Raw genomic sequence first — 27,056 nt, forward strand, 5'->3', positions numbered from 1 at the left:
CACTATGTCTTCAACTGCTGCAGTGTTCTGTGGTGTCACTACTCGTGCCTGACCTGGACGAGAAGCGTCTTCCACTGAAGTCACACCATTTACGTACTTCCTACTCCATTCGTAGACTTGGTGCAGTGACAAACATGCATCACTGTACTGAACCTTCATTCGTTGATGAGTTTCAATAGGTTTCACACCTTCACTATGCAAAAACCGAATATGGAGCTGTTTTTCTCTGGTGCAAGTCGCAAGTGGGGCAGCCATCTTTATACTAATACTGTGACGGTATGTGTGCATCTGCACTATGCTGCCACCTACAGGCCATACTGCATGCTGTTTGTAGCAGGCTTACCAACTTACAGGATAACGGCACGAAATTTGGATTTGTTATTACAAATTTGAGACTTTCATTTGACTCACCCTCATAATACTCTCAATGGAAGTGAAGACTATCTCATGTGCGAAGGGCAGAATAGTTTTTGAAGTTCAGTTCAGTTTTATAAGCTATGAGTTTTTTTTTTTTGTGGCTTTGCAGTCTAATAATAAAAATGGTAGAACTATTTATTTATTTCAAATTGCTTAAAAATCAAGGTGTGTATTATAGTCTGAGGCATCTTATAGTCTGTAAAATTGCAGGTCTCAGAGTAAGTGGGTAAAGTGTAAGAAATAAAAGCAGTAAAAGTTCCTCTGCAAATGACCAACCAGACACTACAATTGAGGATGGCTACAACATGTTCAGAACATAAAAACCATATGAAGATATATGAAGTAGTAAGAAAATAATTGCTAACAGAAAATGCTCAACTTGTATTGCGTTTGTGTGTCACGTGTGGGTAGAAGTGCTGATAACAACAAGCTCTTTATTGTGAACAAGGATCAAAATTCTAGTGCTTCAAAGAAGAACTCTAGAAGTAGTCAGCATGTCACCAACGAGAAGCCATCCCACTCCTCAAGGAAAACATATTTACGCAAAAGTAGCACAGACACTGACTACAGTATTACTAATGACAACAACAAACACTTTTTTAAACAATGGAAAACTAAATTTCTGGCTAAAGAGAGTGGCAATTTAAACACACACACACACACACACACACACACACACACACACACACACACACACACAAGGCAATACACACAGTGTGCTGCTTTTGGCGGACAGTCATGGCAGGATATTAACTAGTATATTAAATGACATAAGTAGTGGCATCACAGTTACTGTAATCATAAAACTCGAGCAAAATATGAGTGCTGTCCTAGAAGAAATCAACCAAAATGAAACAATGTTACAAGAAACAGACTACATTTGAACAATGTGGCTTGTAATGAAGCAGATGCCTGTATTGCAGTTATAAAGACATTCTTGGAACATAACAAATCAAAAACTTCAATTGTTGTTACAATAACCCCATAGACACAGTTTAAGTGAACAGGGATTGAAGCATTCATTCACACTGGATCTTTTGTGAAAACAAAGGAGAAATTTGCAGGATGTTCTGTGCCAGCAAAAAGCACCATACAGAAATTGATCGAAAAATGGAAGCATACAGGATCGGTTCAAAGTGCTGCTAGGGACAGGCCACCACCTGTCTGCACACCTGAATTAGATATACAAGTGCGGGAGATAATAACAAGAAGTCCTTGTAAGTCATTCAGGAGATTGACTCAACAAGTTCATGCAAATGAGAGAAGTTTCAAACGTGTCATAAGGGAACTGAAGTTAAAACCGTACCAGATGAAGGTTATACTGGAACTGAAGGAGCCTGACCTACAGAAGAGACTGCATTTCTGTTCATGGCTGTTGAGAAATGTTGCCTGTGGTGTCTTGGATCCACTAACATTCATCAATTCATGAGTGGCAAGGCATGTTTCCACCTGTCTGGATACATAAGTTCCCAAAACAAGCAGTATTGGCAAACAGAAAATCCACATGCGATCCTCCAGGTACCCTTTTGTTACTAGAAGGTTGGTGTTTGGTGTACCATTTCCACCACACGCATTGTAGCACCCATAGTCTTCGAGACAACAGTGAACAGTGATGTTTATTTGGGAATCCCGGGGGATTCTTATTCAGAAGAGAATTTTACAGGCTGGTTTTTTGTGCCGCACCCTGTAGTAGTGTTGAAACAGTTTTGTAAGATAAAAAACTGTTATGTATTGTGTGTCTCAGAGCACTGGCTATCAGAAAGTCAAGTAGATTTTTCCAAACGTAAAGAGTACATTCTGGCAGCTAAAATGTGTAGAAGTGGGAGAAAAAATTGGGGGGGGGGGGGGGGAAGTTTCCTATATTTATCAGACTATATATAAAATAAGTGTAAGCTCATACTACTCTGAATTAAATGGAGAATATGGTTGTATAAGACTGAAAAACGATATATCCAAATATGATGTTGCAGTGCCTGTGTTTTTCTGAATTATGTTGTAAAGTTTTTTTGCATATGAATGCATTTCCAAAGGAACTTTGCATTGTTATTCAGAATAACACTGACGCATTTATGTCCAAAGGAACTTTGCATCATAATTCGGAATAAGACAGGCACCGCAGTATCGTATATATGTGCTGACACTGGACAAGTGACTTTAAAGTCAAATAGATCACATTTATGGCATATACATAATAGATCCCTTGATGCCTCAGGGCATGTCCTAACAATCGATCCTTTCTTCTAGTCAAGTTGTACCACAAACTTCTCTTCTCCCCAATCCTATTCAATACCTCCTCATTAGTTACATGATCTACCCACCTAATCTTCAACATTCTTATGTAGCAACACATTTCGAAGGGCAGCGTGGAGGGTAAAAATCGTAGAGAGAGACCAAGAGATGAATACACTAAGCAGATTTAGAAGGATGTAGGTTGCAGTAGGTACTGGGACATGAAGGAGGTTGCTCAGGATAGATTAGCATGGAGAGTTGCATCAAACCAGTCTCAGGACTGAAGACCACAACAACAACAACAAAAACAAACAACAACATAATAGATGTACAAGCACAGGTTGTAGACACATGGTTGATGCAATATGAAAGTTTGGGTCTAGCTGCGAGCTGAACACAGATAGCCAAATGCTAAGGCAATTGCTCACAGTGAGCTGGAAATCCGGGTTCAAGTCATAGTCCTGCACAAATTTTCATTGTCGTCATTCTATTCCACAGCTGATCGTGTCCATAGTCACAGTTGTAAATACACTTAATAAAGATATCCAAATGGTTATGGTAAAATTTTGTAGCGAGTTTGGGTAGTTGTGCGTGCTCTTACAGTCCTCGACCCTCTGCAAACGGAAACAAAGACACATGGCCAGAAACAGTGGCACTGCGTACCAGGTCCACTGCATCAAGAAACTATGAAAAGGCAACAGTTAAGATTAAAGAAGGTAACATTTACTGCAAATAGCATATGATTGGCGGTCATAAATGAAGTTGTCCGGAGCAGATCTACCCCAAGATGCCTCTGTTATTTCACTTTACTAGCCTGCTGTAAAATTGGTTTTGCTAGATTCATTTATTCCAATTTTAATATAACAAACTCATCTAAACAGCACTTGTTCAAGACACGTGGATGGTGAAATTTTGTGGTTCTGAGAAATCTGAATTCCGTAAGCTCAGCCATGATACATGAAGTCAGTCATGGAAATAATGTTACATTACGGGAAATAGGTTGAAGTTAATGTAATGGAAATTATTATTATTATTATTATTATTATTATTATTATTAGCAAGCTTCACAGCTTTGGAAGCTCTTCGCTTCTGACATTACCAGGTAGTTCTATCTTGTTGTTTAATTTTTCAGTTCATCACAAGTAAAATTTTCGTATTTTCTTTGATGTCATTAAAATATTCACTTTTAACAAACTGTTCTATATTCTGCTTCTTTCATAAAACACATACGATTTTGGGTGTACAGGTTGCTGTGCTACTACTCTCTTGTAGTTTAGCTTATAACAGAGGCTCTAGTCAAACAAGCAATGCCAAAAGAGTTAAAAGATTACGGACTATCTCTTCTTCTGTTTCTGGACTTGGTAATTATTACCAGTGGCCCTATTCTCCTTGAGTTCTATGGCACCACCAAGCCCAATTTCAAAGCATAAGTGGGCCTACACAACAAATACAGGCACTGTCACTGCTCCATCTTGCCAGTGTTTAGGGCACACTCCTCTTTCCATGTAAAAAATAAAGGGACTGTGCAGTTAGCTGCCCCCCACTTACTAACTCCTTAAAATACCTTTTAACACTGATGAAGATCCTTTGTTGACCTAAGAGATAATAGTTCAACACATTATTCTGAAGACTCTCATGTTACACTACACTAAAGCAAGTGCTGCAGTGAAATAAAACATAGTTGATTGTGATGCATTGGTTTGATTTGTGTTGGGCCTTAGACCATCGTGGCTGTAATGATGTACTGGGTTGTTGTAATTAAAGTATAGGTGCTCACAGTGGTCCATTGTGAGCTGTAATCATCGTGCAGCAGTGAAAATTCTTAGGTATGCTAATTCATTAATACAGAACTGATTTAAGCGGGAAAAAATTTTTTTCCAGCTTTGGCCAGTAGATGCAAATCTGGCTCTGTACAGCATATTGGCATCATAGCGGTTCTTATATTGAACAAATTGTGCAAGTGGCACTTAGCAATAAAATCTCCTTATGCCTTTCTGATTTGTTTGACCTTTTCTGCTGATGTCCTGTTCCTAATGCATTACATATGGTAAACTTTTTATATGTATTTTGCATATTAACAGTGCCATCTTTTTCCAGCGTAAATTGATTCCACATTAACGCATTAAAATGTTACCAAATTTTGCAGCCTTATAATAATTACAGCCCGTGAATAGCAGCACTTTAATTATAACCACCCAGTACTTCAGTTCATGATTTCTGAAGAACATCAGTTGGATTCTATAAATGAGACCTGCTTGCTGATTACTACAGTTCTGAGCTCTCCCATATTGTGCCTTATTAATGCGTTGTTAATAGACAGCACATTTTAAGGGAAGTTTTATGTGTATGAGCCCACACGCATGCACATGCACACATACAAGTGCCAACAACCGTTATTCCATTCTGCTGAAGGCAAAATAAAACCCTCTTTTTATGAATAAAACCAGAAAAATGGAAAGAGCCACAAAACCTGACTGTCACATGATAAATTATACATTTTGCATCTTAACAAGAAGATGCCCTTCGATTATACACATTTTGGGACTGATTGGTAAAATGTGGATTTCTGGAGGCCTGATGTTCAACTAACAGTTTGAGCACCCAGATTTACTTTTTTCATGATTTCCCTATATTGAAAGAACCACTGAGCAAAGCTATGCAGTTCCTTTAAAAGTAGACTGCTTATTCCCTTCCATATCCTGCAGTGTGAGCTTGTAGTACTACTTTAACAATATCATCATCATCATCATCATCATCATCATCATCAATGAGAGGTTAGGCTCCAATCTTTCTCCCATGTTCCTTTTGGACAGAAACGATAAGCCAAGGATTTAAATGTTTCTACACATTTTCATGAGACTTAACATTTGTGTGTTAAAAATACCATTACTATTATGTTTTGCACTAGTTTTCAGTAAAATTGATGTAATTGTATTCATGTAAAATGTCTGCTACTTAAAAGTTAGAAGCTGACAAACTACCATCAGTGTTTCACCTAACTAAACTTGATTATTTTGTTCCTCCTTAGGTAAAAGCTTGTTTGTCTCGGAAAAGTCATAAACGAAGGAGAGATAAAAATTCATACATACACAAGTGCAATATTTGTAGCAAGTCATTTCAGAAACCATCTCAGCTGGTGCGACATTTGCGGATCCACACTGGCGAGAAACCATTTAAGGTAATATGTTTACTTGGTTTTGGAAAAGAATATTCATTGAGATCATTCATACAGTAAATACCTGACCATTCAAACACATTTCAAAATAAGTGTGTAAGTGTCCTTTGTTACACTGGTTTATGTTGTCCAATTACGTAAATTGAGTGCCAGTTTGATGTGTTGACTAGTGATGTTTATACAGCTGTTTACAGTGGCTACATTATGTAAGTTTAATTTCAGTAACTTGACGTACTGTGTTACCTTAAAAATATCTGTTTTGGAGAGTTTGTTAATCTTAGAAAGTATCAAAGATGGTTGTGAAGGCTTGAAAGGAGTTCTGTCCTTCATTTTCAACTGTTAATAAATGGGTAGCTGCAAATGAAAGTGCTACTCTGAAATAATTAAATGAATACACTAGCTCAGGCGAGCAATTCGTGGTAGCCCACGCCAAATCAGTTACAAGACTGAAGACTATAGAAGGGAGGGGGAATTAAAAAACTGAGTTTAGAAATGACCATACTTAATGTTCTTGATGATTTATGGAACCACATTCTACACATGTAACCACAGATAAAAACATGGAGAAAGCACACACACTACACCATACTATTTGACTATCACCTATTGCTGGAGTATTATGGCTGAATAGGCATATTAGACAGAAGGGTAAAATATACATCACATGATGAAACTCTGTGCAGGATATGTGGTATTTGTTGAATGCTGACCGCCGGCCGGAGTGGCCGTGCGGTTCTAGGCGCTACAGTCTGGAGCCGAGCGACCGCTACGGTCGCAGGTTCGAATCCTGCCTTGGGTATGGATCTGTGTGATGTCCTTAGGTTAGTTAGGTTTAATTAGTTCTAAGATCTAGGCAACTGATGTCCTCAGAAGTTAAGTTGCATAGCACTCACAGCCATTTGAACCATTTGAATGCTGACCAAAAGCAAACATGAAAACAGAATTCTCAGCAGTATTTGGTCAATTTTAAGAAGTAACTTGCTACTGTAGATGAGACTTTCTTCAGCATCTTCATACCAGGAACCAAAAGTCACATAGTGGGCAAAAGTAAATAGCCCAGGACAAAAATAGGCAAGTCATTTTGCACTTGAAAAAGGAATTCATCTTTTTTTTTCCTAAGATGTAAAAGAGTCTTTTCTTATTGCTTACTAATATATACAAACTGTGTGAGAAGAGACCAGCATCACAAAGAAAAACTTAATTATCATTCATCAGAACAAAGCAACTGCCCATAAATGTGATTTTGATAATGAAAGTCTGAAGTGTGTGTTGTCCAAATATCCACCCTATTCACCAGATTTGGCACTCCGACTTCCACGTGTTCTCACATCCAAAGAAATTTGTGCCTGGAAACCATTATCCTTCAGTGATAAGTTTGTGACATATGTATGTTTATATTTTGTAGCCCTTCCGGGGGGAGGGGAAGGGGGAGGTAGTATTTGGTAGAAACATATTCACTTGAAGGCACATTTGCATGTTTTTTGTATGTGTAGTATTCTGTGTTCACTCTGTTTCCTTCCCAGAATGTTCTCTCGTGTAATTTAATAGAAAAAGCAGTTACTTTATGGAAATGTCATAGCTCATACACCATGAGTTGTCAGCTGATCTGCAGAGGTCATACCTGAGGGTTAATTGTCAGGATGTTTTATTACTGTGTACACTCTGCTACTGGATGGACTATTAGTTATAAATACTGTTGTATTTCTGTTCTTTCACAAATCAAGAAATCACTAAAATACACCTGAGTATCACTTACAAAACTAAAAATTACGAATTTCTGATACTGTTAACATGTTACTAATTAAGTGTAAATTTACAGTTTTGTGGTTTATATGTGCTTTTCAAATGTCACATTATTTTTTGCAGTGTGAAATTTGTCAGAGAGCATTCAGTCAGAAGTGGTCAGTTCAGATACATATGGCAAAGCACAATGGCTTAAAACCTTTCAGATGTGACTTCTGTAAAGCCAGTTTTAGCCAAAAAGGTGAGTTAATACTGGAACAAACTTAATGAATTGATGCTAGGAATTAGTGATGAGAGAGAGAGAGAGAGAGAGAGAGAGAGAGAGAGAGAGAGAGAGAGAGAGAGAGAGATTTTACATGATCTGACCTTTTATGCAATTCTAGAAAAGAAAAGAAAAAGAGTTATAACCATAACCCCACTCCTTCAATTAAAATAGGTTTTGCTGTAATTCACTTGCCCTTCAGTTACAGCAGAAATAAGGCACTGTTTCTTATTTTGGTAAGTTACGTACTTCGTGCATATGAAAGATATGTGGCGAGGCTCCAAGGTTTCAAATGGACCTCTTCTTTATTTTGTTTGATAGTGGCCATTAACAACCATATTAAGTATTAGCTGGTGAAGCAAACTGATGACATGACCAGGCTGCCAGTATTGTCATGTTAAGGTTACAGAAATAGGGAGGGGAGGTTGGTAATAGAACACACTCCAGTACTCTTGTAAGTGGAGTACTGCCACAAACTACATGTCCATATGCCAACACCCTTCTTAGCACAGTAATTAAACGACAATGAGCACCTCTAGCACCTCTGTTTAACAATACTCTTTGCCCATTGAGACAACGCTTATTTACAGCATTATGTTTATGAATCCGTGTTTCATTTGAATCAACCAATGACTGATTTAATTCAGATGCTTCTTGTTTATGTAAATATTTATTGTAGAATGTGTCTTTGAATCTGTCATTTTGCTCCCGCATATTACGAGTTGTTTATTCTGATACCTCCTAATACAAAATCCCATAGACAGAATAATTTATGTCAGTGTCTGTGCCATCTTTGAAGTCCAAATTATCTGGAGCAAAACTGTGAACTTTCTGCAAAATTGATATTTCTTTGTGTTGTTCATAATTTTACAGATATTTCTCCCTGACAACACACTTTCCCATATTGTCAACAGTATTTGTATGAAATTTGAATCCCACTCAACTCAATGTAACGCCGTCCCCCAATAATTTGCACACCACTGACTTACTCAACTTTAACATTTTGCTTGCATATTCTGTCATCTTTCCATTGCCATGTCATTCCCTTCTCCTTCTTATTGTCAGTAAGTTTGATATCATTAACAAGCCATTTCAGGTGCCTACAAAGCTATGTTCCTGATTAATTCTTTGTTTCCACTCACTGTTGTCTCCAAAACACAGTTGAAACAACTGGAGGCAGCCATCACCCTGTCTGACACCTGTTATGATAACAGTTTCAGATAAATTATGGAATAGTAATCCAGAGACTTTTGAATCATATTTGAAACTGCAAAACATTTACAGGAGCTCATGTGCACTCTTGACAGTAACTTGCTAGTTATAAAATGTAGAATGAAGCAAAAGAAATGTAAGAGAGTTAAGGTATGGAACTTGAATAAGTTGAAAGAGCTGGAGATAGTGGAGTGTTCCAAAGGTTGCATTAGGCAACAAGTGATGTAAATAAGCAAGAAGACAAGACCCAGTAGAAATACTTGGATTACAGGATAGACATTGAAATTAATCAGTGAAAGAAGAAAATAAGGAAATGCAGCAAATTAAATAGCCAATAAGTATTATGGAAGTCTGAAAAAATTAAGTTAACATAAAATCCAAAATGGCAAAGTAGGAATGGCTGAAGGATTAATGCAGATCTGTAGAAGCATGCATAACTATGGGAAAGATAGATGCCACACATACGAAAATAAAAAACCTTTGGTGAAAATAGGAGCCACTGAATGAACATAAATATTTCAGGTAGCAAACCAGCACTAAGCCAAGAAAGTATGGAATATCTATATGGGCTATATAAAGGAAAGAAGCTTGATGACAGGGCTGTGGAAAGTGAAGTGGACAAAAATGAGTTAATGTGAGCTGTTAATGTGGTCTGGCCTCAGCAGCCCGAAATTGTGATCTTGTGTGTGTGTGTGTGTGTGTGTGTGTGTGTGTGTGTGTGTGTGTGTGTGTGTGTGTGTGTGTGTGTGTGTGTGTTGTCTATGAAGGTCTTGTTGACCGAAAGCTGACTTTCTGACAGTCATTTTGTTGTGCTTGTCTACGATTCACCATCTCCGCAATTTGGTGAGTAGCAACTATCCTTTTCATTATATTGTTAATATGAGCAGATTTTGACAGAATGCTAAAAGTCCTAAACCAGATCACCGCACCTTCATCCTTTCTTTGCTGCTGCTATAATTTTTTTGTTCTATCTTTTGTGCAGGATAGTTTAGCAATGTATTCTACACCTCGTGTTCTTTGCAACTGAGCATGTAAGACAGACATTCTAATACAGTATGAGAGTGCCCAGTCTGCTCAGTTCCAACACTAAAAGAGAAAGACAAGATACAGTTGCCTCTTCCTATACTCACTTATTTGTAACAGATGAAAATTAGCTTGCAACAGAGTTGAAAGTTGTTTGAGTGAGTGCCAAATCGTTGATCAAGAAAAATTTGACATGTAAAAACAATAAAGACGAAAATTATATCCTACCGCCCCAAAGCTAAACGGAAGGAATTAAGATGCAACCAGAGGAGGCATGATATAATGCATGCTGCAGCATAGTTGAATCTGTTACAGATTTAATTACTGCCATACTTGACTTCTGCTTGGCTCCCCTCATCAGGATGATGTACATTTGTATGAGTTAGCTATGATTTTTAGCTTTTAAAATGTAAGAAAAACTGAATACATTGTATGAACCTTTACAATATTGAAGTGAATTAATCAAAAATTTAAGACAAATCTCTTTCCCTAAAACACTGAATACAATAGCAATCCCTTTGTCTGAGGGGGGGGGGGGGGGGGGGAAACAACATTCACATATTGCAAATATCGATACATTTTGATGAAGAGAAAAAAAAACAACATTCACATATTGCAAATATCGATACATTTTGATGAAGAGATTGGTTTACGTATTCTCTCTGTGGAAGATAATTTGTCTATTCATGGTGAGTTTTTATCTGCATCTTCTTCATTCCAGCATTCACCTCTGTTAGCTCCAGAGGAAAGATTACCAGGAAAATCAAGAACAGGTTATCATCACCATCTTTCTGTTCTTCTTCTTCTTCTTTGTTTTTGTCATCATCATTGTGCAAAATATTTTGTACAAATTAGATTTTCAATGTTGGACATTTATGGTTCCGCCATGAGAGCATTCACACTCACCAAATGTGACAAACAAAGCGCTTTATATTATGTCAGATAGTCGGTTGGAACACACTTCCGAAAGTCCACGCCATCTGTTGTCAAATGCACAAATTGTTTGGCATTGGCTGCCTGATAAAGCACGTGTTCCTACAATCACTTATTCTTTTATGTAAGCCATTCATGAGGTCCATAGATCACAATCCCACAGCACCCGTCTAGAATCTGCTCTAGACAGGTTGCATTGCTACCCATGCTTAACAGTTGGTTTGAAACACTTCTGGTCAGCTCATAACTGTCATCTGCAGTGTGCAGTTTGCTGTAGCATCATTCTGTGTGTGGTATTAGCATTTCTTACTTGTGAACACCTCACTAATCATAGGAATGTCAACAATATAGGAAAAGACAGATTGCTACTTACTGTAAAGAAGACACGTCAAGTTGTAGACAGGCACAATTAAGAGACTTACATAAAGCTTTTGGTCACAGCCTTTATCAGTGAAAGAGACACTCACCCCATTCTCACACATTAGCAAGCACACCTTGTGCACACAGGATCACCAACTCCAGCATCTTGGTCCAGAAGCAACTATCATGTGTAATGTAATTAGCAATCTGGAGGGAGTGAGGAAGGGGAAGGGGTAGTAGTTATATGGATGGGGAGAGGGTCAAACACTGTCTGGTGGAGTGTGCAGGGACTAGATTGCCAACAGGCACAGCATCAGGAGGTTGTGGGACAGGGAGGTGGGGGAAAATGAGCAAAGAAAAAATAGGAGGGGAGTGGGGAAAGGTCTGTGGATGCATTGGCAGAGAGCTGCAAATAAACAGGGTGGGAGATGAGACTGGGGAGGAGATGATAGGACAGAGGGGTTGGAAACTGTTGGTTGGAGGGTGTGGTAACAGCATGTTACCATAGGTTGAGGCCTTGATAATTACGGTAGCAGAGAATGTGTTGTAAGGATAACTCCCGTCTGTGCAGCTGAGAAGCTGATGGTGGAGGGAAAGATCCAGATGGCTCGGATAGTGACTCAGCCATTGAATCAAGTGTGTTATGTTCAGCTGCATGTTGTGCCACACAGTGGTCTACTTGCTCTTGGCCAAAGTTTGGCAGTTGCCGTTCATGCTGGTGGACAGCTGGTTGGTAGTCATACCAATAAAAACAGCTGTACAGTGATTGCAGCAGAGCTGGTAAATGACACAGCTGCTTTCACAGGTGGCCTGGCCTCTGACGGGATAGGATAAAACTGTGACAGGACTGTAATAGGAAGTGCTGGGTGAGTGGATTGGGCAGAGTTTGTGCTTGGATCTTCCACAGGTGTATGATCCTTGAGGCAAAGGGTTGGGATTGGCACAGGGATGGACTAGGATGTTGTGGAGGTTAGGTGGGTAACAGAATACCATTTTTGGAGGGGTGGGAAGTATCTTTGGTGGGATGACCCTAATTTCAGGGCATGATGATAGGTAATCGAAGCCCTGGCGAAGGATGTTGTTCAGTTGTTCCAGTCCGGGGTGGTACTAGGCTATGAACGAGACACTCCTTTATGAGTGGTTCTTGAGGGTTGAGGGGGGATTGTGGGTTTGAGGGGGAAATGGAGCGAGATATAATAGGATTATGCTTCAGAAGGAGACCATTCTTCCTGTCTTCTGCCGTTGCTGGTTGTTTAAAGGAAATTATTACCACTGTTTATTTTCCTACTCTTTTAAACTCCCATTAGGTCAGTCTTTTTGTAGTGCTCAATAGTTCTACAAGTACTGGATTTTACAACACACTAACAAACATGCGTGTTGTGTCCTTTTTACTGCCACAAAACCGAAATACACTATTGTCACTAATATTGTCTCCTAAATGATATTGAAAGCTTACATTAGAAACTGTTGTCCTAGAATTTGACATGCTCATATGCAAACCACTGGCTTGAGTCATTAATTCTTTTCATGCTACTAATAGCCTTACGTATTCCTCTTAAGTAGCAGTCACAGATTGAGGTTCATTTTATCATTTATATTAAACACATACTTCAAACACATCAAAATGTCTTTTCTATGCCCAGTAATATTTATTGTGAATAAATACAACTTCAGCTAACTGAATCACAGTACTCCATAAAACATATTAACATAATATTTACACTCATGTCAACTCCAAATACAAAAAGTGACATAAATAAAATCCACATATGTGTGTGTTGTTGTTGTTGTTGTTGTTGTTGTTGTTGTTGTTGTGGTCTTCAGTCCTGAGACTGGTTTGATGCAGCTCTCCATGCTACTCTATCTTGTGCAAGCTTCTTCATCTCCCAGTACCTACTGCAACCTACATCCTTCTGAATCTGCTTAGTGTAGTCATCTCTTGGTCTTCCTCTACGATTTTTACCCTCCACGCTGCCCTCTAATACTAAATTGGTGATCCCTTGGCGCCTCAGAACGTATGTGTATATCAAATCATTTCTTCTATTTGCTGGTTCATTCTCTTTCTTGGTCTAGGTATAAAAGTAATTTAATGCAGACAAGCAAATAATCCTTACATGTGTCCTGAATTTGGGTAACATAGCAAATATGCTCCAGCATGAGATATGTGAATAATTCTACATGACCCAGTACATAAACATTGTTTCTCATTTTCTTAATGTGTTTAGTTATCAGTGGAGAGTAGGATGATTTTGTACAAGCACTAAATCTTTCACCCTTAACTTGCAAGCTATCTTTCTGCTTAAATACTTCTTCCATTCCTTTATTCAATTTGACAACTTAATGACTATTTGTCACACTTTGTCTTCGTGTGTAAAGTCACCGTATTAATGTTGAGGTATATTTTGTGAGCCCCAAACATTAGTTCACCCAACATAATTTATAGATGAGTGTGATGAAGTGTTCATGATCTCCTCAAGCCAATACAAATAAACAAACCATTTTCCTTGCCTGTTGTAACAATACAACCTTATAAATTTGTTCACTCCACCGAAAGCTCTGTGGCTTCATAATCCAAACTTCTTTCAGTTAGGAGCATATATTTTTAACTGATACAAACTGACTCCGGTTGCTTAGATATGACTTAATTACAGCTAAAGATAGGTTGTGTATGCCACGATATGCCAGTTTTGCAAGTTGTCCATACTTTGGGGGCTGACAACATACCAGTGGAAGGCCTGACTCTTTTGTGGCTCAGCACCACAAATATCCCAAGCACAAGTGCAATTTTACTTAATTTTGTCTTTCAGATTGCCCACTGAGGTTCGAAAGTAATCATTTACTACTTGTTGGTCTAGCACTTCACCTTGTATGTGAATTTGGGACATTTTGTGATTTATGACTTCTCATGCTGTTTGGCATTTGTTGGTAGCATCTTTCAAGTAATGTTAACATGCAGATTTTATGGCCAGGGTCAATTTGTCTTTATAGTTCTTTTTACATTGTAAATAAACTCTATAAGAAGTGCCATCCAGCTCAGGCCCTTGTTTACATCAATGGTTATATATTGAGTACAGTCTGAGAATCTCTTCCCTAATGAGAGCCAACTCATCTGTATAACATTTTAGCCGTATCTTTTTCTGATTACACTTAGGGCTAGCTTTGATTAATGGCAAACAGGAGTATCGTAATTCAGTGGGTATTTTTAGAAAATTATCAAACACTGCTTCCCCAGTAACCATCACAGGTTCTGTGTTGGGTACAAAGTCACAACTAACATCAGCTAATTTGTCAATACATTTATACAATAGGCCCTCATTATTTTGAGATTGGGTAAACCAAGAACTCGGTTAACCCGTACTAGCGATATGGTCCCTGCCCAATTATGTCGAAAAATCTACCATCTAAACCGCATTTTGGATAGTTCATACCATGAACTAATATTTGGTCCCCTCATTTCATGTTCCACATCTTATTTATCTTATTCTTTGTCTAAACTGAATAAGTATGTACATATGTAATGCTGTGAACCACGGTAATTTCCACTATTCATGGTAATGGACTGTATTTGAATTGAATCCAGCAACATTGAGGGAATTAGATTGAACTAATGATACTCTGAAAGTAACGAGTTTTGCTATAGATAGATATCCAGCGATCACAGGCCATGCAGACCACAGTCTGCTTCCACAAACTTCCTCCATTCCTTCCTGTTTTGTGCCCGGTTCCTCCAGGCATCTTAAATTGCCAGGGCTGCTAGGTCCTTCGTCAGATCGTCCATCCAGCACGGCCTCGGTCATCCAGTGGGGCATTTGGTGTTTGGTTTCCCCTCTAGTGCCATCTTTGCCTGTCTTCCATCTGATATACGAGCTACATGGCCCATCCATTTTATTCTTTTACTCATTATCTTCTGTAGGATAGTTCATTGTCGCATCAGAAGGTAGATTGCCTCGTTTTTCCTCCTCCATTCTCCATGTCCTCCTCCATTCTCCATGTCCTCCTCCATTCTCCATGTCCTCCTCCATTCTCCATGTCCTCCTCCATTCTCCACGTCCTCCTCCATTCTCCACGTCCTCCTCCATTCTCCACGTCCTCCTCCATTCTCCACGTCCTCCTCCATTCTCCACGTCCTCCTCCATTCTCCATGTCCTCCTCCATTCTCCATGTCCTCCTCCATTCTCCATTTCCTTCTCCATTCTCCATGTCCTCCTCCATTCTCCATGTCCTCCTCCATTCTCCATGTCCTCCTCAATTCTCCGTTATCTAAAACTGGTCACCATATCTTCCTCATTACTCTTCTTTCAAATATTAATACTTTTTCCTTTTCTCACTTAGTCATGCTCCGTGTCTCTGAACCCTACGTTACTGCTGGGCATATCACTGTGTTGTAGATTTTCATCTTAGTGATCACCGAGATCGATTTAGAGCCAAGTGTCTCTCTGAGGAAATGCATGCATTTCATTCCCACTGCTATTCTTTCCTTGATGTCCATTTTTATGTTGTTGTCCATGGTAAACCAAGATCCCAAGTATTTGAACTGGTACTCTCTGAACCTCTTGCCATCTATCTCAAGAAATTCTTCCTGCTCTTCCCAATTGCATGACCTCTGTTTTATCGTGACTCACTTTGAGTCCTACCTTGTGTGCATAATTGTCCATTTTCTGGTACATTACTTTCAACCCGTGCTTTGAAGTCATGCATTGGATTTTATGGGCTATTCCTGTGGATGCTGACATGTGCATATTGAAAATCAATGAACAGGCTGTAGCTATCTTCATCATATTCCCAGTGTTTTTCGAATACTTGTCTAAGTGTGAAAATGTGATCTATTGTCGATCGGTTTGGTCGAAAGCCAGCTTGGTACTCCTGTATGTTGTTCTCTATGAATGGTTGCAATTTTCTGAGGATAATGATGGACAGTACCTTATACATTACATTCATAAACCTGATTCTTCTGTAGTTACAACATTCCATTTTGCTTCCCTTCTTGTATACCAGGCATGTTATAGACACCTTCCATTCTTCTGGCAGTGTCTCCTTCTCATGTAACAACTGGATCAGTTTATAAATCTCTTAAGTGTAAGCTCTCACCTCACTCCTTGATAAATTCGGATGTTTTTCTGTCCTCCCCTGGGGCTATGTTGTTTCTAAGTCCTTTGATTGTGGTCTTCATGTCATCTTCAAAAATTTCCCATTCTTCTTCATGTTTCCTTTCCTCTGTATTGTCTGCAGCTAACATCTCATCTGGGTCTGGGCGATTCAACAGTTCTAAGAAGTATTCTTTCCATCTTTCTACAATTGTTTCCTTGTCATTTATCAAGTTACCGTTCCTATCTCTAATAAAAAAAAGTCTGGCTCTGAAGAAGAAGAATTGCCTTGAATTTTTGTTTTGGCACTCTGCCTCAACTTGTTCTAGCAAACTGGTTAGATATATTCTCTTATCTGCTCTTAGGATTCACTTTCTCTCTCTTCTGACGTTGATAAAATGTTGCCTTTTCTGCTCATTCTCTCTGTCGGGTAGCCACTTTTCCCTCATCTTCCTTCTCTTTTCTATAGCCTTCTGGCATGTCTCATTGAACCATTTCGTCTTCTTCATTTTCTTCTTTTTTCCAAATATATCCTCCGTTACACATAGTACTGTAGACTTTTTCTTTCCACTTTTCCTCCCCATTCTCTCTAGCTTCCAGGATCTCCAGGACCTCAAAATTGTTTTTGATTTCTATAGCATATTGTTCTTTAGTATCATTTCTCCTAGTTTTTCAACATTCAAAGCAGGTTCTAGTGTCCCCTTCTTCTTATGTATGTAGGTGAACATGACTTTAAGCCCGCACACAGTGAGGAATTTGTTATATGGGAAGCCAAATAATTGACAGTGCCAGAAGTAAAAAGCATATATAAAATTCTGATTAGTAATAGCAAGACAAGCATTCCTGAAAAAGAGAAATTTTTGACACTGAATATAAATTCAAATTTTAGGAAGTATTTTCTGAAGGCATTTGTTGTGTAGTCTTGCACAGAAGTGAAATGTGGATGGTATATATTTCAGACATGAAGAAGAGACTAGAAACATTTGAAGTGTGGTGCCACTGAATAATGCTGAAGGTTTAGTAGGTTGCTCAAGTACCCGGTGAACAGGTGCTGAGTCAAATTAAGGAGAAGAAAAGAGAAAGCTTTGTGGCGTAACTTGATTAGAACAAACGAAGTTTGTATAACATATTCTGAGACAACAAAGAATGGTTAATTTGGCGATGGAGGGAAAAGTAGGGCAGCAGAAAATATAGACAGGTTCTGCAGGTTTGTCAGTTTAACTAAATACATAAAGATTACAATTACGAACAACTTGAATTAAAAACTTCACATAGAAAATGTTCTGGCTAAGGCGAATCAGATGCTGCGTTTTATTGGCAGAAGACATACAACATGCAATAAATGTAGTAAAAAGTCTGCCTACACTTCTCTTGTCAATCCACTTTCGGAGTATTGCTGCACAGTATGGGATTCTTATAAGATAGGATTGATGCAGAACATCAAAGAAGATCAACTCATTTTTGTATTATTGCAAAAGATTGAGGAGAGTGTGACATGTGATACGCAATTTGGGATAGCAGTCATTAAAACAAAGACGTTTTTCATTGTGGCAAGGTCTTTCCACAAACTTACAATCACTACAATCACCAACTTTCTCCTCCAAATGCAGAAATATTTTGTTGACACACACTGACATAGGGAAAAGCAACCTTTGTAATGAATTTATGAAAGAAAACATGGTCCATTGTAGTATGTAATGTAAACATTCTTTATTTAAATCATGTGATTAGCTAATTCTGACCATAAGTAATTTCCAGGCACAAGTGTGACATTAAAAATATTGTAATTACTGTATTCTTTTACTTTATGCATTCAAAACCAGGTGTCATATTCTATAATTACATCAGTAATGAATACATATAAAAAACATTACAACTTCATGTCACATATTTGTAACTGTACTCTCTACAGCTTAACAACAAACAACATTGTAACAAGATTAGACAATGGAAAATCCAGGATGGAATGTAACAATACGTTCTTCGGTATTGTAACTAGATTAGATTAGATTCAGTTTTTGTTCCATAGACCATGAAATGAGATGAATCTAAAGAGTGTGGAACATGTCAGAAAGTATAAATAAAATAAACCAAAAATTAAAGGGAAAGGGAACATTTGAATATAATTCACTTCTGCGATCATTACTCAGGAGTGTGTCAAAATATGTGAAAATTACAGTAAACTGAAGTTGATAATACAGTATATACAGAAGTAATACGCTTTAGAATGAAACATAGTTATGCACTTTTTATAAATTTACCATACACAAAATACCTGATCTTGTCTGTTGTGGCCAAGTGCTGTCAAAACTGAAATGTGAACAGACATTTTTATTAAGCTTGTCTCACAGTCCCTGTAAGGATAGTCATCTATAGAGTAGCAGTAGTTACCTACCAAAAAGTCTTTTCAACACTGTTTAAACTGTGCTTTATCAGAATCCATGTTGGTTGCTGGCAATTTATTGCATAGGTGTGTTCCTGAATATTGGACCCCTTTTTGGACCAAGGTAAGCGATTTTAGGTCTTTATGTAGCTTGCTCTTATTCCTAGTATGGATACTGTGTTGAGTTATTGGTTTAAAATACACACATTATTTACAACAAAGTTCATTAAACATGCTTTAGCATTCTTAAAACTTCTGCTCGGTCTGATGAGTTACCTCCAAATATGGTCCCTTAGGACATAATTGAATGAAAGTTAGAAAAGTATACAAGTCTTTTTAAATTTATATATCCTACATCTGACATCATTCCCATTGCAGACACAGACTCGTTTAGGTTTTCCAGAAATTCTGTGATACGCGCTTCCCAACTGTATTCATTATTGAATCGTAATTACAGAAATTTAACACTCTCAACGTCTTCTGTCTGCATGTTGTCATAGTTATACACATGCTGGAAGGAAATCTTGTATAGGTTGTGAACTTTATGTGGTGGGTCTTTTCAGAGTTTAATGACCGTGAATTAGCTTCAAACTGTTAATTAATGTCAGTTAAAATTTGATTAGCAGTCATTTCTAAATCTATACTTGACATGATATTTATTGGAATGTTTTATCACCTGCAAACAAAACAAACTCGGCCTCTGGCAAAGTAATGGGTGAGAGGTCATTAACGTACACAAGAAAAAACATGGAGACTTGAGGAACACCACATATAATTAATTCCCAATCAGATGAAGACTAATTGCTTATGCCACAGGTATTTTGCCACAACACACTTCGTTTCGTGTTAGTTAGGTAATAAATGAACTGTTTTGCAGCACTACCAGTGAAACCATAATAGTCTTATTTATTTATGAGAATGCTGTGATTCACCCAGTCAAAGGCTTTTGACAGGTCACAGAAAATATCAGTAGCCTCTATATGTTATCTATTGAATTCAGTACATTCTCACCGTTCATGTAGTCTTCTCTACATGGAAACTCTTAAGGAACCCAACATATGACTTGGACAATATATTATTTTCAGTCAGATGCTTAAAAGATGCTAGAACATGATCTTTTCCAATATTTTTGAAAATGCCAGTAAAAGTGAAATGGTTGATAGTTTGACAGTATCTCTATATCCCCCCCTTCTTGTAAAGAGGCTTAAAATGAGAGAAATCAGAGCTGGCACGTAAAGATTTAGTTGTTTGTTTTTCCCATGTGCTGTTCGAAAGTGGAATGGTAGAGAAATAGTCTGAAGGTGCTCTGATGAAGCCTTTGTTAAGCACTTAAGTGTGAACTGAAGTGTGAACTGCAGAATAGTTATCTAGATGTAGGTGAATCCTGAGCACAGCAAACAGCTTCAAATTGATGTCGAGTGCACTAGTTACATTGAGACAAAGAGGCTTACAGAGAAAAGACTAGTGTAGAGGACTGCTCCTAACTATTCTCTGGACCGAAGAGTAAACCACCACACACATTTTCTGGTAACTATATTCACTGTAACGGTGTCACATCTTTTTCAGATTTTTTTATTGAATGCTTGAAATAACATCTGTTTTTGTGCTACATGTTGTTATCATAAAATATCCTGTGTTGAAGCTTATTGATTGTTACAGTATTTCATGTTTCCTTTTAGGCAATCTTCATGCTCATGTACTCAGAGTTCATGCAATACCTCAGTCAGGTGAACAAGTGTTTAGATGTATGGAATGCCCGTGCGTCTTCAAGAAACTGGGAAGTCTGAATGCGCATATGAGCCGTATGCACTGTTCAGACTACAGGGTAAGCTGCATGTATTAATTTGCTGTTATTAGAGATATTGTTGCTGTGAATATATATTGTTAAATGTTAATGTGATAAAAACAATTGATAATCTTGGTAACTAAACACAAAAACTGTTTTGATGCATTGTATCAGTGTATCTTGTGAACACACTGTCCCTGATTCACTTTTATCATTTACAAAAAGAGGTTGTGTGTGTGTGTGTGTGTGTGTGTGTGTGTGTGTGTGTGTGTGTGTGTGTGTGTGTGTGTGTGTGTGTATCTTTAATTGAACAGCAGCCATTGGGTTAAAGAACATTACAATATCAATTTTGTATTGGTGATGCTTTCTCTTACATGGCATGTAATGTAAAATTTAATAATTATGGTTTTATTGTTGATATAACAAAATATGAAGTAAACCATTTATGTAACAAATGTTCGATTCCATTTAGGAATTTACCATTTGTTGTTGATGATGGTGTTGAACATCTGATGTTCCTTAGTGTAATTTATTTCTTTCTACATGTCCATGAAACCATGCAATAGTAAGTTGTTTTAAATTAGTTGCATCCCACGTAATTTCATTCAAAATGAGTGCCATTGGAAGCCTATTTTCAAATAGCCACACCAGTTAAATAGTTCTAAATCTGTGGTGCAGCAATAGTATTTATTTTGTGTGAGAGTATATTGTGTTCCTTTGTTGCAGTATCAGAGGAGCACATGAAAACTGAGTGAAGTGAAACTTCTGTATCTTTATAACCAGAAATTGTTGATTTTAATGCATTCTGTCCATTGCAGTGAATTCTTGTTGAAAAGATTTAAGTGGCTGGAGGACGACATGCTTTGGAAAACTTACTTTTTATTTAAAGAGAGAAAAAACAATATATTTTACACTGCGCTTTTCTTTTAATCTTCTTTTACCCCGCATTATCTTGGAACAAGTTCGTAATAACTGCCTGTTACAACCTTATATTTGCCCATCTTCAGAATCCAGATTTTGGAGGCAATGTGACAAAAAAGCCTTCACAACATGCATTGTGACATTGATTATTAGTGTCATATTACACACACATCAACCAGTCCCGAGCAGAGAAAATTGGATACACCTGGGAATCGAACCCAAGACTCAGTGATAGATAGTTGGTGAGTGAAACGATCCCTATACCAAACGTACGACTGGTGTTTTGTCTCTGTGAATGTGCACAAGTTCAGTTGTAAAATGACATTCCAGTTGATCATGGTAGGGTTTACCCTGGCAATTAAAGCCAGTTTCTTCCTTCTCCATGACCAAATTGCATTTTGATCAGAACAAAGGAATCTGTGTGAGGGTATCAGTAACTGATATTTTCTTCTGAGAGGATTTGGTATTAGACTGATTTTGTGCAGCATGACTCTAGTTACAACCTTCCCCAAGTTTACATCCAATCAAGTGCATTTGACATCTGATAGTAGGAATTTTTGATGAATAATTCACCAAACTCTGCTCCAATCTCTTGACGGGTAGTTGCTGTGAAGTCAGTGTGTCTAAGCTGAATCACTTGTTGGTGTAAAAATACTGAGAAAAGGTGGAAGGTTTTCTCCCACATTAACTTGTCATAATGAAATACAACTGCATGTAATGCAGTGGAGGTGCTGTGTTGGGCATGAATAGCAGCAATATCATGTTGACTGGCCCACAAGACCACATGTCTGCCTGTTACCTGTAGCTCCACTAGCATGTCATAATCAAATACAGACTCACTAAAAGCCTCCCTCATTCTATATGTAAATGTACAATATCTCTCTGTTTATCGTACAGCATTTAAATGATGCTGTCATTGTTGAGTCTTAGAGTGTCTCAATTCAGCGGCTAAAATGCAATGGGCTTATGCCTGGTGTTAGTATGGAAGTAAGAGTTTAAAACTGTTAAGACTGAATAAGCATTGTATTCATAATGTTGAATCATATTATGTAAAACAACTTTCATAAATGTGACAGCTAAAAAGTCACTAGCTTTCTCAAAGAGTAATTGTCTCCATATTTCACACTATATTTTCCAAATCGGTAAATATAGTTTTACTAAACAATTTCTAAAATAGTGTATGTTATTCTTCAGCATGCTCGCTATCTCTATAACAAATTAAATCCACAGTTTAGCAGTACAATCGTGAAGGCATAACACAGCTAATTAATCAAACAACAGATAATCCAGGATGGAACAATGACAATATTATGAAAAGGATAGATTGCTACTCACCATGTAGTGGAGATGTAGAGTTGCAGATAGGCGCAACAGAAAGACTGCTAAACAAGTAAGCTTTCGGTCAAAAAGCCTTGTTCTGAATTACATAACATACATACACACATTCTTGCAAACAACAACTCATACGTAAATGACAACTGTCTCTGGCTGCTGAGACCAGACTGCCAGGTCAGTCTGGCCTCAGCAGCCAGAGACAGCATCACATATGTATGAGTTGTTGTTTCCGTGCTCACTTGTTTAGCAGTCTTTCTTGTACCTGTGTATGACATAATGTCTCAGAGCTAGTTATGCATTTGTAATATTAGTATAGATATAATTCTCGATGTTCCAGCCCCCTCTCCCCCCCCCCCCCCCTCTCCCACGCCCTCCCCACTATTCAGTGTTATTTTTGTTTTTTTGATGAGCTTTTGAGTTGATCATAATTGCCACAAAATGCAAGTGGAAGAACTATGACAGCTTGTAATAATGAATTGAACATTACAGGTTTGTGCCGTGCTTGATCCAGAAGAAGCCATGAAGGTAAATGTTAATGCTGTCATGACACAGCTGCAAGGATTACAAGAAGCGATAGAAGGGCCATCAAAAAAAACTGAAGAAAAGGCTGCAGACCCTAAAGACATTTTGCAGCAAGCTTTAATGAAAAGTGGCCTATCTGATAAGACATCTCCTCCAGGTATAAATATGCTGAAAATTCTTTCCTGGAGACACCACCTCACATTAGTGTTGACTTTGCATGTGTTATACTTGAGTATGAGCAGTGTGTTTCCATTTGAAACCTATGTCAGTTAAGAGCCTTTAAACATATCTTCTAAACAATTTAGGATTCCATACTTGCCAAATACGTGTTTCAGAAGCAGTAAGAGAAGAAACACTTCCGACAGATTGTCCAAGTCAGTCTAGTGAAACATCTAAAAGGCAAAAAAGTTCTCTTATTACCTTGGCTGACAAAGCACTTGATGGAAGTGTGAGGTAAGTAGAAAGAATGAAGTCACTTTTTATATCTTTATGAAAAGAGGTAGAAATATGATGAAACACTATTTTTAAACTCTATAATTTTTTAAAATTTGAATGCCTTAATTTTCAGGAGATATATAATTAGACAAAGGAGAGTGGGAAGGATCAGATGGCACCAGTGTTCTTACTGTTCAAAGGAGTTCAAGAAACCTTCAGATCTTGTGAGACATATTCGGATACACACTCGTGAGAAGCCATACAAGGTAAATTCAGCATAAATTATGGTTATTTTTGTGGTCTTCAGTCCGAAGACTGGTTTGATGCAGTTTTTTGTGCTACTCTCTCCTCATCTCCAAATAGCTACTGCAACTTACAACCTTCTGAATGTGCTAATTGTATTCATCTCTTGGTCTCCCTCTACAATTTTTACCCGCGACACTTCCCCCCCTTACTAAACTGGTGAGCTCTTGATGTCTCAGAATGTGTCATTGTGCCACAAATTTCTTTTCTCCTCAGTTTTGTTCAGCACCTCCTCATTAATTGCAAGATCTACCCATCTAATCTTCAGCACTCTTCCACAGCACCACATTTCAAAAGCTTCTATTATCTTCTCAGCTTAACTGTTTATCGTCCATGTTTCACTTCCATACTTGGCTACACTATGTACAAATACTTTCAGAAAAGACTTCCTAACACTTACATCCACATTTGATGTAAACAAATTTCTCTTCTTCAGAAACACTTGTTTTACTATTGGCAGCCTACATTTTCATTTTATATTCTGTCTACTGTGGCCAGTGTCATTTATTTTGCTGCTCAAGTAACAAAATATATCCACTAATTTAAGTGTGTCATTTTCTAATCTGTCAGTCAGTATTGCCTCTTATGTTCCTAAATTTCTCCAGAATCCAAACTGATCTCACTCGAGGTCAGCTTCTACCACTTTTTGCATGCATTCTTCTGTTAATATTTTGCAATTATGACTTTTTAAACCAATAGTTTGGTAATTTTTGCACCTATCAGCGACTGCTTTCTTTAGGACTGGAATTCTTACAAATTATCGTTATGTTGTAGAGCCATAAGTATTATACAAGTCAGTATGTGATTGGATACCATCACAATGCACTTTGTTACAGCAAGTTTTTAAAAATATTGTTGCAAGGAATATTACAGAATTCACACTGTTTATTATGGGAGTTCTTGTAATTATCTTTTCACATTAATATAGATTTCAATTATTTGCAGTACATTAAGTAAAATGTGTTTTTATTAATTTTCAGAAATCTTAAATGTATTTGTCTGATGTTAATAAAATTGTAATAGGTTATAGTCACATATATTGGCAAAGGAAATCTCAATTTAAAGAATTTTTCAATTGCTTACAAAAAAGTTGTTCTGCTTTTTCTGAAGTAACTTTTTTCAGCCCAGGATAAACAAATAACAGAAAACTTGGTCTCGTTTTGAAAGTCTCTTTTGTGGTTTTAAGAAGCTACAACTGTAACCATACAATGTGAGAAGATTTTATAAAGAGTAATATTGATTTATGACTGATCCTGTGCATGCCGGACCTCACAATTAACATTGTGCACAGCTGTGAAAATGAATGCATCATTGCTGCAAACCTCCAGACTGTTGGAAAACAGTTTGCCTGTGATTGGCAACATAGCACCTTATTCCGCCATTGCACCCACTGGTAGTTCCATGGCTCATCATGCATAGGACTAGTCTTAAATATCATTCTTTATAAAATTTGTATCACAGTGGTGGTAGCATCTTAGAACTACAAAAGAGGCGTCCAAAACAAACCCGCAGTTTCAGTTAATTTTTATCGTGGTCTGAGAAAAGTTATTTTAGAAAAATCATAAGAACCTTTTTTGGGAGCTTGAGAAAAATCTGTGACTTGAGAGTTCCACTAGCAGTATATGTGTCTATAACCTATTAAAACTTTGCTGTCGGCCAAATACATTTTGAGCTATATAGTTTTGAAATGAGCAGCTTGTTGTAAAAACACCAAAAACCTGATAATCATATAACTTTAATACCAAATTGCTCCATCTAACCTTACACAGAATAAAGTCAGAAAAATTTTTTTCACGGTGGTTACTGGTTGATTCCATTATAAAAAATCCAATAATAATAGCTGTGATTCCTATTCATTTGATTGAATGCATGGGAATATTGATCAGCACAAATTAGAAAGGACTCAAATTTTGTTTTCTTTTGTTTCAGTGCCTGCACTGTTACAGATCATTTGCTGTGAAGTCCACCCTCACTGCTCATGTCAGGACACATACAGGGGTGAAAGACTACACTTGTGTTATATGCCTCAAGCAGTTTTCTGCACCAAGTAGCTTAAATGTGCATTTAAGGTAATGGATGTAGATAATAAATTGAGGGTCTGTATTTCACACACAAGCTTCTGCTTGGGGGGACGCTAATTATGTTAAGATTACTAAGTTATATGTACTTTGTATCTGAGTAATATATGTATGATAGGTAACGTACTATTAATTGGTTACTTAATATACTGCTCAAAATCAGTTGAATTAGATGTGCTACAGTATTGGAGAGGTGGGGGGGGGGGGGGGGGGGAGGGAGAGAGAGAGAGAGATTGCCTTAACGTATTGATAACAATTCATACTTTAATTCTCAAGAACTGTCTGACGTGTACATTATTTTATGGAGTGTCGGATGTCCTTTCACTTACAGAAGAAAGAGGAAATAGAATGGATATTGTATTTCACAATGGCTTGGATTAAGCTGGAGTACACTTATTAGGGAAAAATAAAATAATATAGGTGGGGAGGAAAAGTAACAGTCAAATGCTAGCTACTGCTTTGGAAACTTTGAAGGCTAGATGAGACAATAATGGTGGTTAAAAGTAACAAGACTTTTTTCTCTTGTGATAAAAGTATTTTTCTCAACACTGCGCAATCTAATATTCTAGTGATTGTTTGGCATTAGATGATGGCAGCTGCCATCTATAGGGATGGCTCTTTCAGTTGCTTCATCAATGTATCCCTCATGGACTTACTTCAAGCTTCAGGTTACAATTCATTCCTCTCAATTCTTATCAAACTCTGTACACCACCTGAAGAATAGTGAAGCATTTTTAGATAGAAGTGCAGAAGTACCAATATTGATATATCACTTTTGTAAAAGAAAGAAAACTTGGTGTGTTAAATCCCAAGAGGTTTTTCATGCAGCCCTCCATGCTATTCTATCCAGTGCAA

At 37.6% G+C, this 27,056-nt stretch overlaps 1 protein-coding gene across 2 annotated transcripts in view; it reads left to right on the forward strand.

The window, feature by feature from the left end:
• LOC126339177 (zinc finger protein 236-like) overlaps positions 1-27,056 on the forward strand; it is a 216,534-nt gene that overhangs the window by 62,453 nt on the left and 127,025 nt on the right. For both annotated transcript variants that reach the window (XM_050001610.1, XM_050001609.1), the window contains exons 8-14: positions 5,675-5,824; positions 7,688-7,805; positions 20,501-20,646; positions 23,353-23,542; positions 23,721-23,838; positions 23,954-24,086; positions 26,053-26,192. In XM_050001610.1, coding sequence (XP_049857567.1) covers positions 5,675-5,824; positions 7,688-7,805; positions 20,501-20,646; positions 23,353-23,542; positions 23,721-23,838; positions 23,954-24,086; positions 26,053-26,192 — 995 coding nt within the window. The remainder of the gene's footprint in view (positions 1-5,674; positions 5,825-7,687; positions 7,806-20,500; positions 20,647-23,352; positions 23,543-23,720; positions 23,839-23,953; positions 24,087-26,052; positions 26,193-27,056) is intronic.

The sequence above is a fragment of the Schistocerca gregaria genome, chromosome 1 (assembly GCF_023897955.1).
Source record: "Schistocerca gregaria isolate iqSchGreg1 chromosome 1, iqSchGreg1.2, whole genome shotgun sequence".
Lineage (NCBI taxonomy): Eukaryota > Metazoa > Arthropoda > Insecta > Orthoptera > Acrididae > Schistocerca > Schistocerca gregaria.